Raw genomic sequence first — 14,650 nt, forward strand, 5'->3', positions numbered from 1 at the left:
CCCCCCCCGCTACCAAACCCTTGCCTCACAAACCCAGTACAGCTGGTAGTTCAGTTAAGGTAGCATTTATGTGGTAGTTAATGTCTGGAAACTTTGGTGGGGGGAGGTATGTTTATACCTGAGATCGGGATAGGTGGTGTCTTCATTAGCAAGCCGTGCAGCCAAGCAGGAAGAGCTGTGTAAGGCACAACAGATGCCGAGTGCCCAAGCTCAGCCTTTTGGGGAGCTGGAGATGATTACTCCGGTCTGCCCGTAATGTGGCCCTGTGCATTTTCCAGTTTCATTTCACCGGCAGGAGCCCCTGGCTGTGCAAGCTCCTCGCAGTGCGATCCGAGGGGCAAAGGGTGAAATTCCCTTCAAAAGCACTGAAGGGAAGGTGATGGGGGGAGAGGTACCTTTGGTCTTACACTGATTCTAATCCCATCCCTGACAGAGACTGCCCCTCTTACTTTGGATTTGTCATTTACCTTTCCAGGACTGGGAGCATTTCACTTGTTTCCATACGGATGGAAAGCAGCTGGGAGGTGCTTAGCAAGTTCATAGGACTCGCATAGGAGCTAAGCAGCTCCAGCATGCCGTGCTGTAGGAGCTCTAGAAAGAAAAGACAAAGGAAACGATCTCTCTTATTTATCCGTTCCAAAATACAGCTGTAAATTGTGTTATGATTTTGTCGATATACGGTGCTTGCAATGATTTCAAATAAATAATGTTATGACCCCAGGGGCCTCATTGATTTTGTAATAATTTTGAAGAGAAGCCACTCAGTTTCCCGTTTGCTGACAAATTCTTTGCTCCCTGAGGAATTCCTATTGAGCATGTATTAAAGCCAGGATAAAATAATTCCAGGGAAATACAGAGAGAGGGCTTTGTGCATGGACTCTGCTCAGCGAACGGGTATTTAACCTCTGACCAGTGGCGACAGGTCTCCTTTAGCTCTATTAGATCAACAGCAAGCTACTATAATTAAATAAAAAAACTGTTTAGAGCCTCACCGAACATGTCCTGGGAATTAAAGCATATGGCAGGGATAGGGAAAAAAAGACTTTCCGTATGCTAATGACCCTTGATGTCTGAAATAAATTAGATCCATTAGAGTTTATGCTCAATAAAAGAAAGACTTTAAGCACTCCAAAGTTAGTGACTCGAGACCGATTTTGGCTTAGAAATTCAATCTGCCTGCTTATTAATTCTTAGTAAGGCTCTGGAGGAGACAGGGGATGCAAAATCATAATTCTGTGCTGTATCAGAATTTTAAAGTGCCATCAGTTTCTTTTCCTTCTTTTTTTTTTTAATTAAACCATTTTTCATGCTTCCCTTTTTTGTTCTCCTCATTAATTTGATTTTGTTCCCATTTTTGTTTAATTTCTTTCTTTTTAAGGTTTCATTTATCCTATTTCAACTGAACAGAGAACACAGAATGAATATGGATTTTCTTGTAAGTTTAACGTTTGATTTTACGTTCCTGGGTGCTAATTTGGTTCTGTTCCTTGGGTCAAGCTTTACTGTTACGCCAGCTCCGTGTGACTGGGCAAAGAGGGACCTACTGGGCAGCGTAAGTGGCATGCTGCTCTCTTGACAGCCATCGCAGTGTTTCGCTGTCAGCGGGTTGACACAGAATGATCACGGCCCTTATGCACAAGGAAACTGGGAGAAGAGAAAATTAGAGGCAGAGCCTGGAGAGAATGAACCCTCTTCTCGTTAAAATTTCCGTGGCAAATGGAAGAGATGTGGTGGAGGGGTAACTTTTCTTTGCGCTGGAACTCGGAGATCTGTTTCCTGAACTGCTGAGGAAAAAAAATGTGGTGTTTCAAGGCTGGTGCATTGAAGGTCTGATAGCTAAGAGCTTACAGAGATTGATCAGTCCTTTTCAACATCTGCCAGCTCTCACCTCTGCGCTGGAGGGCAGCCTGGCTGAAATGGCTAGAAGGCAGGGAACAAAAAAAAAATAAAATAAAAATTGTTTCACATGTTTCCAACTAACAAAAATGGGGTACTAAAAAAGTCTGATTTGGTTTTGCACTTCCTTTTTACATTACACTATCTCTAAAACTGGGATTCTTCACTGTATAGAAACACATCAAATTTTGGTCATATATTCAGACCTTTTGGTAAAAAAATGTCGAGTGGATAACGATGCTAGAGATTAGCCTGGAATTAGTGCTGAAGATATGGTATAAACAGCTAGTAGAAATATCATAGCCATTTTCTCGCAAGACAGCTCTAATAAATCTGGGTTCCTTTTCGTAAATTACCACATTACTTCTTGTGCTTGCTTCGGCTTGTAGCCAAATATGGATGTGTTAATGCCACTGATGAGAATTCAGTGTTTGATTCTCTGTTTTACTAGATTATTTTTTTTAAAGGGAAATGCATGGAAAGAAAAATAGCTTGACACTTTATAGTTCAGAAAAAAAGCAATCTCAAAGACACATCCTGATATTCCAGGTATTCCATATAAAATGGACTTGGGGGGGGGGGAGGGGTTGACCTTTTTTTTTTTTAGTTAAAAAACAAGGCTTCTCAAGTTTGAAAACCTACTTTTTTTTTGTCATCAGATGAACCACTAAATACCAATATTAAGATGCTATATCACTAAGACATACTATTTTATTTCGCAGGGTGAATTTGTTTCATGATACTAAGTCTCATGTGTGTTATGCTTAGTAGTTCACAGCCTAGGTACTAGATAGATGAATGAGTAGATAGGTAAAGAGTTAGAACACAAGTTAGAGAGAAATCAAAAGATAATTTTCCATCAAAAGGGCACAGACCTGTTATATAGCTTTGGAAATGGATTTTAAATTAACCTATAAAAAAAGTAGTAAATATCTGCAGGAAACGCGAATTATAAGAATGTGTTTTCTTGAAAGTCCCTGTCAGGAGAACATTTCTTCAAGGTTCCCGGCCTCTCTCCCTCTAGCTGCTCCTGACTCGGATGATGTTGCTCTCTACGTCGGGATCGTCATAGCCGTGATCGTGTGCCTGGCTATTTCCGTGGTTGTGGCCCTGTTTGTCTATCGCAAGAACCACCGAGACTTTGAGTCAGATATTATCGACTCCTCGGCGCTAAATGGGGGATTTCAGCCTGTTAACATCAAGGCTGCAAGGCAAGGTTAGTTGTCATTTCTCTCCATGTTGACCAATTCAGGGAGACGCTATAAGGTTATGGTCTCTTGGGCTGCATGAATGATATTCGCGGGATGCTTGTTGGCACTTCATAAAAGGGAGAAAGATGATATCCATTTGTTTCTGATGGTCAAGTGCTGAAAACCCACGTTGGCATTTTTCAGATGTGCTCAAGAGCATAAAGCAGGGGGATTTAACTTCTGAAGAGAGAGCGTGAATGTGAGAGTGAAACACAGAGACATTTATGGAAATACAGGTCCAGCTCAAATTTAAATCAAAGGGAAAGCTCTGACGGAAACAACGGAGGCAGGATTCATCACAGCAGTGATATTACAGTACAGTAATTCTATCACAACTTCCTCCCCTTTGTTTCACTAATAGCCTTTTTTACTGTGCCCTGTCTCCGCAGGCATAAATAGTAGTTTAAGGAGTACTGTACTTCCAACAGACAATGTAGAAGTTGCGGTAGTACATAATTTAATAATGAGCATTTTTATCACTGATGCATAGCAGCTTGATTATTTCCAGACTTCACTGGCCAGAAAAAAACCCACTCTAAAGTTAGTGCTGGCTTTTTCAGACCCTGTATTTAGGCTGTAGAGTTCCTCTTTTTTCCCAGTATGTGTGCAAAAAGAATAAATCAAAGTAAGAGCTAAGGTGACAAGAGAGTTGTCACGTGGACGATTAGCAGAAGTGTCATTTTCTTTGCTGGGGATAGTTTTAAAACAGGTCTCCAAAAACTCTGATGCAGGTACTAATCCCCTGCTGTGGGGAGTAGTCGTGGGCACAATGACTTTGTGGGTTTGTCTGTCTTTTATTTCAGGAATGCTGTGGTTAGACCAATTAGATCAATTGCTTAATGATTCTCACTTTGCATTTAGGGAGGGGGTATTAGTTGATAAAACTAGATCTACTGAGTATGGAGAACATCTTGCCCTGAAGCGAAGCATGTCATGCTAGAAATCTGAGTGCAGCCTGGAAAAATAATCCCAATGAAAAATCCTTAGAGCAGAAACGTGCTGTAATTTTGTATGACAATTAGGTTCCATAGTGGCTGGGGCAATACAGGCCCTGGGAGTTTGCTGAAGAGATGCATGAAAAAGGAGACCAAGGTCAGTCTGCAAGGACTTTGCATATCTTAACCTTTGGTACGAAATGCCAAATGCAAAATGCAAACTCAAATCGTTGCCCAGAATAAAGTCATCAGAATAGAGAAGTAATACAGTCCTTCCTTCTCATCTCCAATGCAGACCTCCTGGCGGTACCACCAGACCTCACTTCTGCTGCAGCCATGTACAGGGGTCCAGTTTACGCCTTGCATGACGTCTCTGATAAAATCCCAATGACCAATTCTCCCATCCTGGACCCTCTGCCCAACCTGAAAATCAAGGTTTATAACACCTCTGGCGCAGTCACTCCCCAGGATGACCTCTCTGACTTCTCTGCCAAGCTGTCCCCACAGATTACACAGTCTCTGCTGGAGAATGAGACCCTGAATATGAAAAACCAGAGCCTTGCTCGGCAAACAGACCCATCGTGCACTGCATTTGGGACCTTCAACTCTTTAGGAGGTCACCTAGTAATTCCCAATTCAGGTAAGTGCTAGCTCTGTTGGCTTAAAGGCTCAGTTGGTTTCTGTTTTTAAGTGGAGTTAGCTTGCTTTTATGAAGAAAAAGCAGGATCACTCCTGGGACTCTGCCTTGTCTTTGTTCAGAACAAACAGATTTTTTTTTTCCACCCATTCAGGTCTACTGAGGTACTTTGAGTATTCTTTTCCCAAAGTCTTGGCCACCTTTTTAACAGAATATTGCAGGGCTCTTAGCCACTTTCTGAGTCTTGTGAGGCTTTAGAGCTTCCCTGTGAGAAGTGAGATTTAGCATCCTTGACCTTTTCCTTTCATGCAGCTCTAGAAAAGGGCTTCCAAGCCAGAAAGCCTCAATCTTGTCATCACACATAAAAAGGACAAATTAATTAAAAAACAAACTGGTTGTTCCACTTCCAATTCATCTCAGACTGTGTCATACTCAAGTAGGACAGCAGAATGCTAATTTTTGGAAGGCTTTTTTCCTGCACACATTACATACCCAGAAGTGTCTTTTCTATGTTTCTCTCCTTGCTATACATATTGTTACTGGTTTTACAACTAGGAAAGAGGGGCACCGAGCAGCGAGTGCCTTTTGATGTAATTGCAAAGTGCTGCTCATTCTTTCTCATACAGTACGAGGCCAGGCTGCTGGGCTCCCTTCAAGCCACGCTGGCACCGGGAGGCAGTTTCAGAGCACCCAGGGAGCAACTGGGAAGCCTTGGGAGAGCTCGGCTCTCGCAGTCGCGTTTTTCAGGAGAGCCATACTGCTGTTTGGTTCTTACGTGAAGTGTTGATATTCAAAGGAAATTCAGCACCTGGCTGTTCCCGTGGGTTTGGCATGCTAATGAAGAGAAACATTAACATCTGAAGTCGAATCAAACATGTAGAACGCTGGATGGGGGGGACATGCAGGCTATACAGTGGCCAGGAGTCTCCCTGCCTGTTTTCTCTGGAGCTCTCAGTCCAGGTAGGACCACAGTACATGTGAGACCATAATCTCCCCGATGAAATAGCTCAAGGTCTCACAGCTTTTCTGCCTTCCTCCTTTCCCTGTGGTCGTCAGTTCTTGGCCATTTTACAGCACAGTGCCCTGACCGAGGAAGTAGTGCTGACCCTTGTCTCTTGCTCCTTTGCTGGATCTTTTCTTGCTTGTCGACGTTATGGAGAAAGCAAAACGCCAAGGTGGCCTGGGACCTAGGTGGTTTGGTCCTTCCAGGACGCAAGCCCCACACTGCCCAGGAAGCAGCCAAAAGTGGTCGGTGAGCACTAGCCCTCCTCTCTGAGCTACTGTGGAACAGGGGGCAAAAATAGCTATTAAATTGAAAAGCCTGAGTGAAAGCTGAACTACCTGAAGATATCTGGTGCTGACTGCTGAGCAATGTTGGAAATTCATGCTATACGTGGATTTCACATTTCTCTAAGTAGCAGCTGGAGGTAGATATTAATACTCAGGTTTCTTTTGCCACGGTGGTGCATGTCATCAGCAAAGTCTATTAGACACATTTAATTCACATATATTAATATCAATTTGTAAAGAAAAAAAAGGTTATTTATTGCTTCAAAATGATTAAAATAAGTTTTGTAAAATACATCAATCTGTCGGCTGCTACCGTGTATGCCTCCGAGCTGCTTCTAGATGTATGTATATCCTCCTAGTGATATGATCAAAGCCCTTCATTTATGCTATGCCTGCCCTGTTACAGCTGAGAACATGCACAGGTAAGGTCGTAACAGGCCTGTAAAGAAACAAGTGTCAGAAGGCATTCGTGGAAAATGGTTTCCTAGCTAATCCCTCCCCTTCAAAGCCAGGTATGGGACTGAGCCCCTGTGCACCGACACATGGGAGGGCACCAGCATAACCAAACCATGTATGCTAAAGAGGAGAGGCGGGGCCATGCAAAGTTTCTATTAAGCCTCTCTTGTGCATATGTATATATGCAAATAATCGGCCTGGAGGTTTGTTTTCAGCTGCGTAGTAATAACTGTATTAAAATCCTTGCCACTGATTCTCAGCTAATCCACATCTGCAAAGACAGCTGGCTGAGACGTGTCCAGCAGAGTGAAATAGCTGCTCCGTGTGCCATGTTTGTCGTGTACCGACAGGACTCTCTCTTTTCTGGCAGGTCACTTGCTACATTCCTGAAATGTCAGTAATGTAAGAACAGTGCTTTGTAATCAAGCGTGCAGCTAACCAGCACTGCAAAGGGCACAGAACATATTTGCCCACATTTTTTTTCAAGGTTGGATACCTGAATTTTGAGGCACTCTACAGGACTAGGCACATTCAAAATACCAAGAAGCCCAATTTTGTCTCGGTGGTAGTCTAATTAGAAGCTGAGTGCATTAAAAGACAGTATACCAGTTGCAGAAGCCATCTTTCAGAAAACAAGTAGTTCTTGTTGCTTCCTGGGACAGTGCTGCACTGTCTTTCGTTCTCAATTTTAATTAAGTAAGAATTGCCTAGGGAGAGATGTCCCATTACAGCTGTTGGAAGTTTTAGTCAGAGTTGTTCGTTTTTCCATCATTTTACAAAGTAAGCAGCAGCGTAACCATCTGTCTGCTCTTTAAATAAAATAAAATGGAAGGGAAGAAAATCCTCTTCTCCACTCCCCTATTTCAGTGCTGACGCACAAGAGAAGTAAGAACAGACCACCTGACCACCAGAGACACCAGAGTTGCAGTAAATACTTTTTCTCCTGAGTTTCTGAGGTCATTTAGAGTCTGCTGGCGAAGTTGGGTGGAAATCGGGCATCACAGGCTTAGTCTTCTGCCTCTCCTGTCACTCCTCTTCACCTCTTTTTTCTCCATTTTGTCTTTTGTGTCTCTTGTGTTCTGCAGGAGTAAGCTTGCTGATCCCAGCGGGGGCCGTTCCACAAGGAAGAGTCTATGAAATGTATGTGACAGTTCACAGGAAGGAGAACATGAGGTAAAGGACTGCCTTTATTTGCTTGTATATTAGCAGCGGGGAAAAATGTAGTAACTAAAGACCTGTGGTAATGTGCTTATGCAAAGTCAACTGCATTGAAGCTAGTTGCTGACTTGGAGCTCAATGCGAGCAAAGCCAAGGATAAACTTTGCCACAGAACCAGCTCAGACTTTTGCTTTTCTAACCAAGCGTTGCATTCTGCGGCAAGCCCTCAAGCTGGGGTGATGCTGAATCCTAGCCAGAAGCGAGGAGAATGTGCCAGCGTGAGTTTGGTGCGGCAGAGAAGGTGTGAGGTAATCTCTTAATAAAGACCCGTGCTGCAAAGGAGAAGGGAGCGGAGGAGTGAGGTGACAAATCGGCTCAGCAGAGGGACAGCTGCCCGAGCACCTGGCTTGGAAAATCTCCTCTCCTGTTACAATGAAGGCGAATTTTTATTTTACCCTTCATGGGCTTGGCTAGTCCATGCAGTGAAGTGGATGGAGCCAAAGCTTTTGGTGTCCTTCACCCCTCCTTGCTCCGAGGTAGAAGTAGGCAAGTGGTTGTCCTGCTTAGCCCCAGGGACAGCACACCGAGGGCCACCCAGAGCCAATGTTGGGATGACCCCTGTTGTTCTCATCTGTTATCTGCATGTGTGGCCAATTTGTATTCTAGATCTTAATGTCTACTGAGTGATCGAGCAGCTTTGGCATAAAAAAAAAGAGTTCCCGAAAACTCCAAGATACCATTTGAAGCAGTTTAGGAAAACCTAATGAAGAGAAAGGCAAGATCTTAGGCTGCAGAATGGACTCATGTGCACAAAGGCTGAATGGCAAATGTGAATCTAAGCCATCATTACACGGTACTTTGCCTCTTTCCCCTCCTCATAGCTAGATACATGTTTTGGCTCAGCCCCTTAATGGCTTTTATTATGTGCTAAGCCACAGCTGTTTATACACTGTGTGATATTGAACACTATTCTTTAGCTTGGTAGTCTTTCACCCATGATAAAATAATCTGCTTAAAGAAAAAAAATAAATAACCCCTCCACCCACCCTTTTGCATACATTATTCATCGCCTGCTCTTTGAAAATAGCTAATTGCAGCTACAGAAAAAGTGTCTCTGTTCATATCTAGTATTGATTGTATTCCTATTACTTTTGGCTGTGTTTTAAAGACACTTATAAACAGCATTGAAAACGGGCTCTTTCCTGAAGGAAGAAAAAAAATTAAAAGCAGAAGGCATCCCCTGTTATTCAGCTTGCCTCCAAATGTCCCTTTTTAAAATATCTAATGCTTGCAAAAAAAAAATTTATTTCATTCCTAGGAGGAGCTATATGTGCAATTATTTTCTTTCCAGCCAGTTATGGAGGGAATCCCTGCCTCCTTACTCGTGCAGCTGTGGACAAACAATGTCACACGCCAGTCTGATTTATTTTCTTCGAGGGTCATAAAGCCTCCTCTGCGTGCTTTGTGATAGCTGTTACTCAGCAGATCACACGGGGGATGGAAGGATAGGTTAACCTGTATCGGGAAAAGCGCTGTGTTCTGCCAAACTGAGCAAGTGTGCTTAAGTGCACCTGCAGAAGTGAACGGGAAGGTGTGAATCCTCCCCTGTAATGCAGATGTTGAGAAGTGAGGAGAGTAGCGAGCAAGCTGCCTCGGCCGTCAGGGCAGCAGGGCTCATCCCATCACGGTGGGAGGCGCTTCCTGGGCACACAGACCCCAGCTCCTTATTTGATTTATGGCAGTTTTTCAGCGCCCTTCCAGCATGCCAGGCTCTTCATGCACATGGAAACCAACCACTTCTAGGACATTTAAAATGGAGCTTTTCGGGTGTTGTCTAGATCACTTGGAACCGAATAGTCACCAAAAAGGGCTTAAACACTGCAGGAGGGTAACATCCTCCCCTGTTACCTGCTCCCTTTCCCCAGGTGCCCACGAAGCAGAAAAGGGTGAGTGGCACCCAGCACCCAGCTGTAATGGTCTCCTGCTGCAGGACTGTGTTACCAGACACTTCACTTTCTGTAGCAGAGCTGCAGCTCCATCAAAGCCTCTTTTTTTCTGACTGCATGGGCCACAGACGTTGCTTTGTCTAATTGGAGTCGTATGGGTACCACAAGTTAGTGTGCAGCGTAATTGTTTTTTAAATCCGCTGCTGCACTCTTAAAGCTCTCCCAGCAGAGAGTGATAGTCCACAGTAAGGACTAACTGCAGACATCCACTTTCCTGTCAAAGTGGTAACTGGAGTGTGTTCAGTAAACCCTGTGAGACCTGGTGTTTATTTTCATGTGCACTGTGTAAATGTGTATGGGCTGAAAAGTCCTGTCATGTGTCAATGTAGTTTGGAATGGGACATATAGGAAACTATAAAATGGGTGTTATAATCAGAAATTAAGTTAGAATCTTGATGCACAACTGCCACTGAGGTGAGAATGTGCTCACCCCGTAGTGCTACCCTCAATGGAACCAGTGCAGCAACAGAGGGGTGTACCATCACAGCTCACATACCTCCAGCAACTTAAGATTTAGCTCACGCTTTGTTTGTAGAAATATGAAATTACTTCTGAACGGTCGAGCTGAAACAGGAAGTCTGTTATCCTCAGAGTCCTGCAAATTCCCCTTTTCTTTCCCTTCCTTTGTTTCCCTAATACGTTTCCGCAGTTAGTCTCTGAAACCTGTAGTACAGACGTTTGAGAGACTTCATAACCCAGTAATATCACTCTTCGTGTTGCCTTGCAGATTGGTTAGGAGAGCTTTCCAAGACACTCTATTTATTCCATTTCATATCCATCAAAGCATGTGAGAGCAGGAAGGTCACCCTAATAGCACTGTCCTTCTGCGGCGAATTGGGGTTCTGATGGCTTGCGATAATCGTCACTTGGAGGCAGTTGTTTTTCTCAAAGTGTGTTGGCGCCCTTGTGGCACGGTGGGTTTTCTCTTTTCTGAGGCTGATAGGCCAGCAGGTTGGCTTTCCTGCTCCTGCACTGCAAGCTCATCCTCATTCTGCCCATCAGTTGGGGCAGGATGGGTGGCAAGCAGCTACCAGGCTCCGATCCCTGACTGGCATGAGAGATTCATGCTGACCTCCTGGAAAGGTCCATGTACTTTATGAAGTAGCTACAGCGAGGAAAAGGATATCTATGTGTGTTTGTGGGTTTGTGCACGTACATATATGTGTGTGTATATAGACAGATATAATGGAAAAAAGACAAACCTATGAGAATGTTTTACAGCTATCTGCAGGTTTCTGTCTTGAAGCTCATTTCCTTTTTAAGTGGTGATCAGATGGTCTCTGCCTTAGTCTGGGGATGTACGAGATTTGCAAGGAGAGATGACTTCTTGAGCTGTGGTTTCACCTATAAAATAAACGCATTGTTGTGACCAGTACCTGGCAAGAGCCTGTTCCCATAAGCACCTGTGAAAGCCTAGGTCTTACACGATTAAGGATTAAATAGCATGAGTATAAACCTCCAACCTTCAGGATTTTCTTGACTGCTTTGGGTTAAAAACCAAATTTAGCTGTGAGCTAAATTAGTGGAGCTGCATGCTTCCTTTGGAAACATCTGGCACTGGTCAGTGCTAGACAGGGTCTGGGCCTTGATGGACCACTGGTTTGATCTTGTATGGCAGTTCCCGTGTTCCCGCGTGAACCCCTGCCGAGCTTGCACAGCTTTAGGTGGAGCTACTCTTGCATACTCTAATCAGAGGCAAGAACTGCACTAAATATGGCACAGTGAAGGACACTCCTGTATAATCCATCACACAGGAGGTGATGCAAATGAGAGTGGATGTCGCCGTGCCCACAAAATGTGACAACCCTGAAGAACGGAGCAAGCAGTGCTTCTGAAGATCCTGGTGGAAGATACACATAAATTGTGCAACTTCCAAATTATCTACCTTAAAAGAGAGAATAGTTGGGTGAGCCATATCAAGATTTGGATCAGTGGCTTCACAGTATATGTATAGCCTTTATATTAAAGTCACGCAGCTGATCAATGAGTTTGATCCAAGGAGCAATGTTGCCTTTTTCACCAATAAACTCTAAGCTTAGTCATGTGAAATAAAAGATATTGAAGTCTTCCACATCTCATTTCTCCACCTTCCTTCTATATCTCAGTTGCATAAACAAAATTACTTTGCAACTCCAGAAGACAATTTCATGAAGTGCCAGTCATTATAATTGAAAAATTCAAAATAAAAAGACCAGAGCATGAGGGAAAGGGGAGGAAAACTTTTCAGATAATTTTCCTTCTGAAGATAGACTTGAAGAAGAACCAGGGTCAGTCAAGAATACTAAGTTTGAAACCTAAGAAGGAACACATACTAAAAATAAAACCCCAGCAATGAAAGGAGAACTAAAATGTCTTCCCTCTGACTTTTGGCTAAGCTGTGTAGAAGGGTTGCCATCTGTTGCTATGAGTAGCCATTCCCCTCTCCCTGCTCCATCCCGTGCTTCCTGAGCTGCTGGGATTGCCTGTTACATCTACGCACGGTGCCAGGGAGCGCGATGTAGGCCCACTGAGGAGCAGAGATTTCTCTAGTTGTGCTCACATCTGCTGTCTGACAGCTACCTTAATGAATATGGTCTGGCTTGTTACAGGGAGATGGTTTCGAATGAGTAATCCCATTAAAAACACAAATTTGATTGCAAAGGGACCAGATACAGTGAATAGAAGTTTGTTAGCTTTTAAATAAAGGTGACTGTTCTTGATAAGCGGTGCGGGATGGGACGACATCTAAAAATATCTGAAGACCTTTCAGTTACTGTTAGTGCCTTTTAATAGCAATGCTAAACAGGGGATTGAATTTTAGTCTCAGTCATATCTTTGCAAAACAAAAAGCTGTCTTTTGCCTGCAGTGAAGTGACTTTGGGGTCATACTAGCACAGCTGAATGCCCAGTCCCACCTAGTAAGTCGTCCCACGACTGCTGCAAGCCTGAAGTGAAGCACGTGTGGATGGGATTTTGTTGGGGTTTGGGCTTCCTTTTTGGCTAACAGCCTAAAAGTAGGTTCTGGCCCACAGTTTTGAAGATACCTGCTCAAAGGTCTTTCTGCTTTAGAGGAGGCAACTCCCCTGCTCTGTATGCTCCCCTGTGTCTGTGGTTGTGCTGGATCTCCTGCGATCTGTAGCACAGAAATTGCAGTACTCGATTACAGCAGGCACTTGCTCGTCTAGGCCAGGATCCTGGCTTTGCTGGTGCTGCATCACCTGCTCCAGGAGAAGGCAGAAAATTGCTCGTAATGAATGACTAGACAATAACCTGTCTTCAGGGGAATTTGTTGTTTACTAATCCCATCAATTAGTGTTGCGTTTATGCCTTGAAGCAGAAAGATTAATATCTCTTGTATAATATATCTTGTCTGCTGCATCTGTTTCTGTTCTCATTAGCTATAGTAAGGCATAATCCTTTTGTTTGGAAGTTAGAAAGAGTGAGAAATAAGAAAAGATCTGTCAAGACATTTTTGTTCCTTTTTCCTGTCAGTTGCCATAGGGTACCGCTCTGCTCTGTGTGCCATTGCGTGGTTTAGCCTCATTCCTCCGGGATTCAGGTGTTTATTTCTGAGATCTCAGTGTGGTCCCTAAACACCCTGCTACCTGCAGCCACATTACAGCTGGATAGGAAAGGGAATAGCACCTCAGCGTGCTCTGACATGCCTTGTCCCATACAGCCCTAGAAATCAGATTTGGCTTTTGCCACTGTGTCACATTACAGGTTGATGCCTGCTGCATTGCAGTAAGCTCACCTGAGATCTTTTTCACTTTTATTGCTTTTCTTTGCTACTAAATAACTCTGTTTGGAACTTGCTTTGCTCTGGAAGTGTGAGCGCTGCTGTGCAACTAATAGGATTTTATTTTTTAGCCTCTCCAAATCTTTTGCATTATTTTTTGGCTCTCATTGTTACTTGCAATTATTCCTTATTTACTGTTTTCTGTAAATTGAATGATTGTGTTGCTTTTTACATTGCTTTCCACATTGTGAGTAGACATCCTGGCCTCACAGTAGTCAGGAAGAGGTTTAGCACTGACCTCAGTAGAGCTGGGATTTCAGCTGTTCAGCGACACTGACCCCTGTTTCACACCTCTTGAGAACTTCTCTGTCGGTTCTTAAAGGTTTAAAGTAGTTCGGTCACTTGCAGTCCCCAAACTGGTAGAGACCTGAGGTGGGTCAGTATCTGCATGAAGTGGGTGGTGGAGGAGAGTCATCGTGACCAGCGGTGCTCCCTAACTTTTTGGTGCCAGACTCAGATACGCATCTGTGTCACGTCCCGCCAGGCAAGGAGGGAGAGGTACCTCAGGTTCGCCAACACTCTCAGTGTGAATTAAGGTGCCCATCACTTTAAATTCCTTAACAGAGTTGGGTAGCAGCGAAGCTCTTGCTTTTCCCACACAGCCAGGGCTCACCACTGCTGGGACCTCTCCCGGATTTATCCCCGAGAGGTCGCTGCCCGACCCTTCCTGCTTAGATCCAGATAGAGAGTCGGCATCCCTTACCCCCCCCCCAAGGAGAAGGGAGCCGGTATCCTCAAAAAAACCTTTCAACACGGAGGAGATCAGCTGATTCCCTGTGGTTGGAGAAGGGTATACAAAACACCAGGTCTGTAGGTAGGCAAAACCTTTTATTCCATAGCTAGAAGCAGAAATTCTTGTCGTTCGCCACGTGCTCCTTACTAAAGAGACAAAGGAAAAAAGAGTAAAATGAGAGAGAGCGAGAGAGCGCACCGGTCCGGGTTCCAGCGTTGGTCCGGCCAATGGGGGGGTGTGTCCATCTTCAATTTTTTTTCCCAGAGTCTTTGATAGCTTGTGGCTTTTATCCCTTGCTTAGACACACCTTCCCCGCTCCCCATGCTAAATAGCACGCGTGCTCTGTCTGCTCCTCTTTTGAGTCAGTGGGTGATTTGAGGCAGTGGTCAGTGAGTCAGTGGTTGTGATATCCCCCTGCCCAAATTACCTTTTAGTTAAAAGCTCACAGCTCATCTTACAGGCTGCTCTATCAGTTCCTTTATCTGCAGAGTGTTTGAGATGTCTCGGAAGA

The 14,650-nt window shown here is 44.1% G+C and overlaps 1 protein-coding gene across 1 annotated transcript in view; it reads left to right on the forward strand.

The window, feature by feature from the left end:
• Window positions 1–14,650, forward strand: part of UNC5C (unc-5 netrin receptor C) — a 166,868-nt gene that overhangs the window by 134,236 nt on the left and 17,982 nt on the right. The window contains exons 11-14 of the mRNA XM_009634765.2: window positions 1,379–1,435; window positions 2,921–3,112; window positions 4,377–4,721; window positions 7,550–7,637. Of these exons, the coding sequence (XP_009633060.1) occupies window positions 1,379–1,435; window positions 2,921–3,112; window positions 4,377–4,721; window positions 7,550–7,637 (682 nt within the window). The remainder of the gene's footprint in view (window positions 1–1,378; window positions 1,436–2,920; window positions 3,113–4,376; window positions 4,722–7,549; window positions 7,638–14,650) is intronic.

This window comes from Egretta garzetta, unplaced genomic scaffold (genome assembly GCF_000687185.1).
Source record: "Egretta garzetta isolate BGI_Z169 unplaced genomic scaffold, ASM68718v1 scaffold72, whole genome shotgun sequence".
In the NCBI taxonomy this organism is placed as follows: domain Eukaryota; kingdom Metazoa; phylum Chordata; class Aves; order Pelecaniformes; family Ardeidae; genus Egretta; species Egretta garzetta.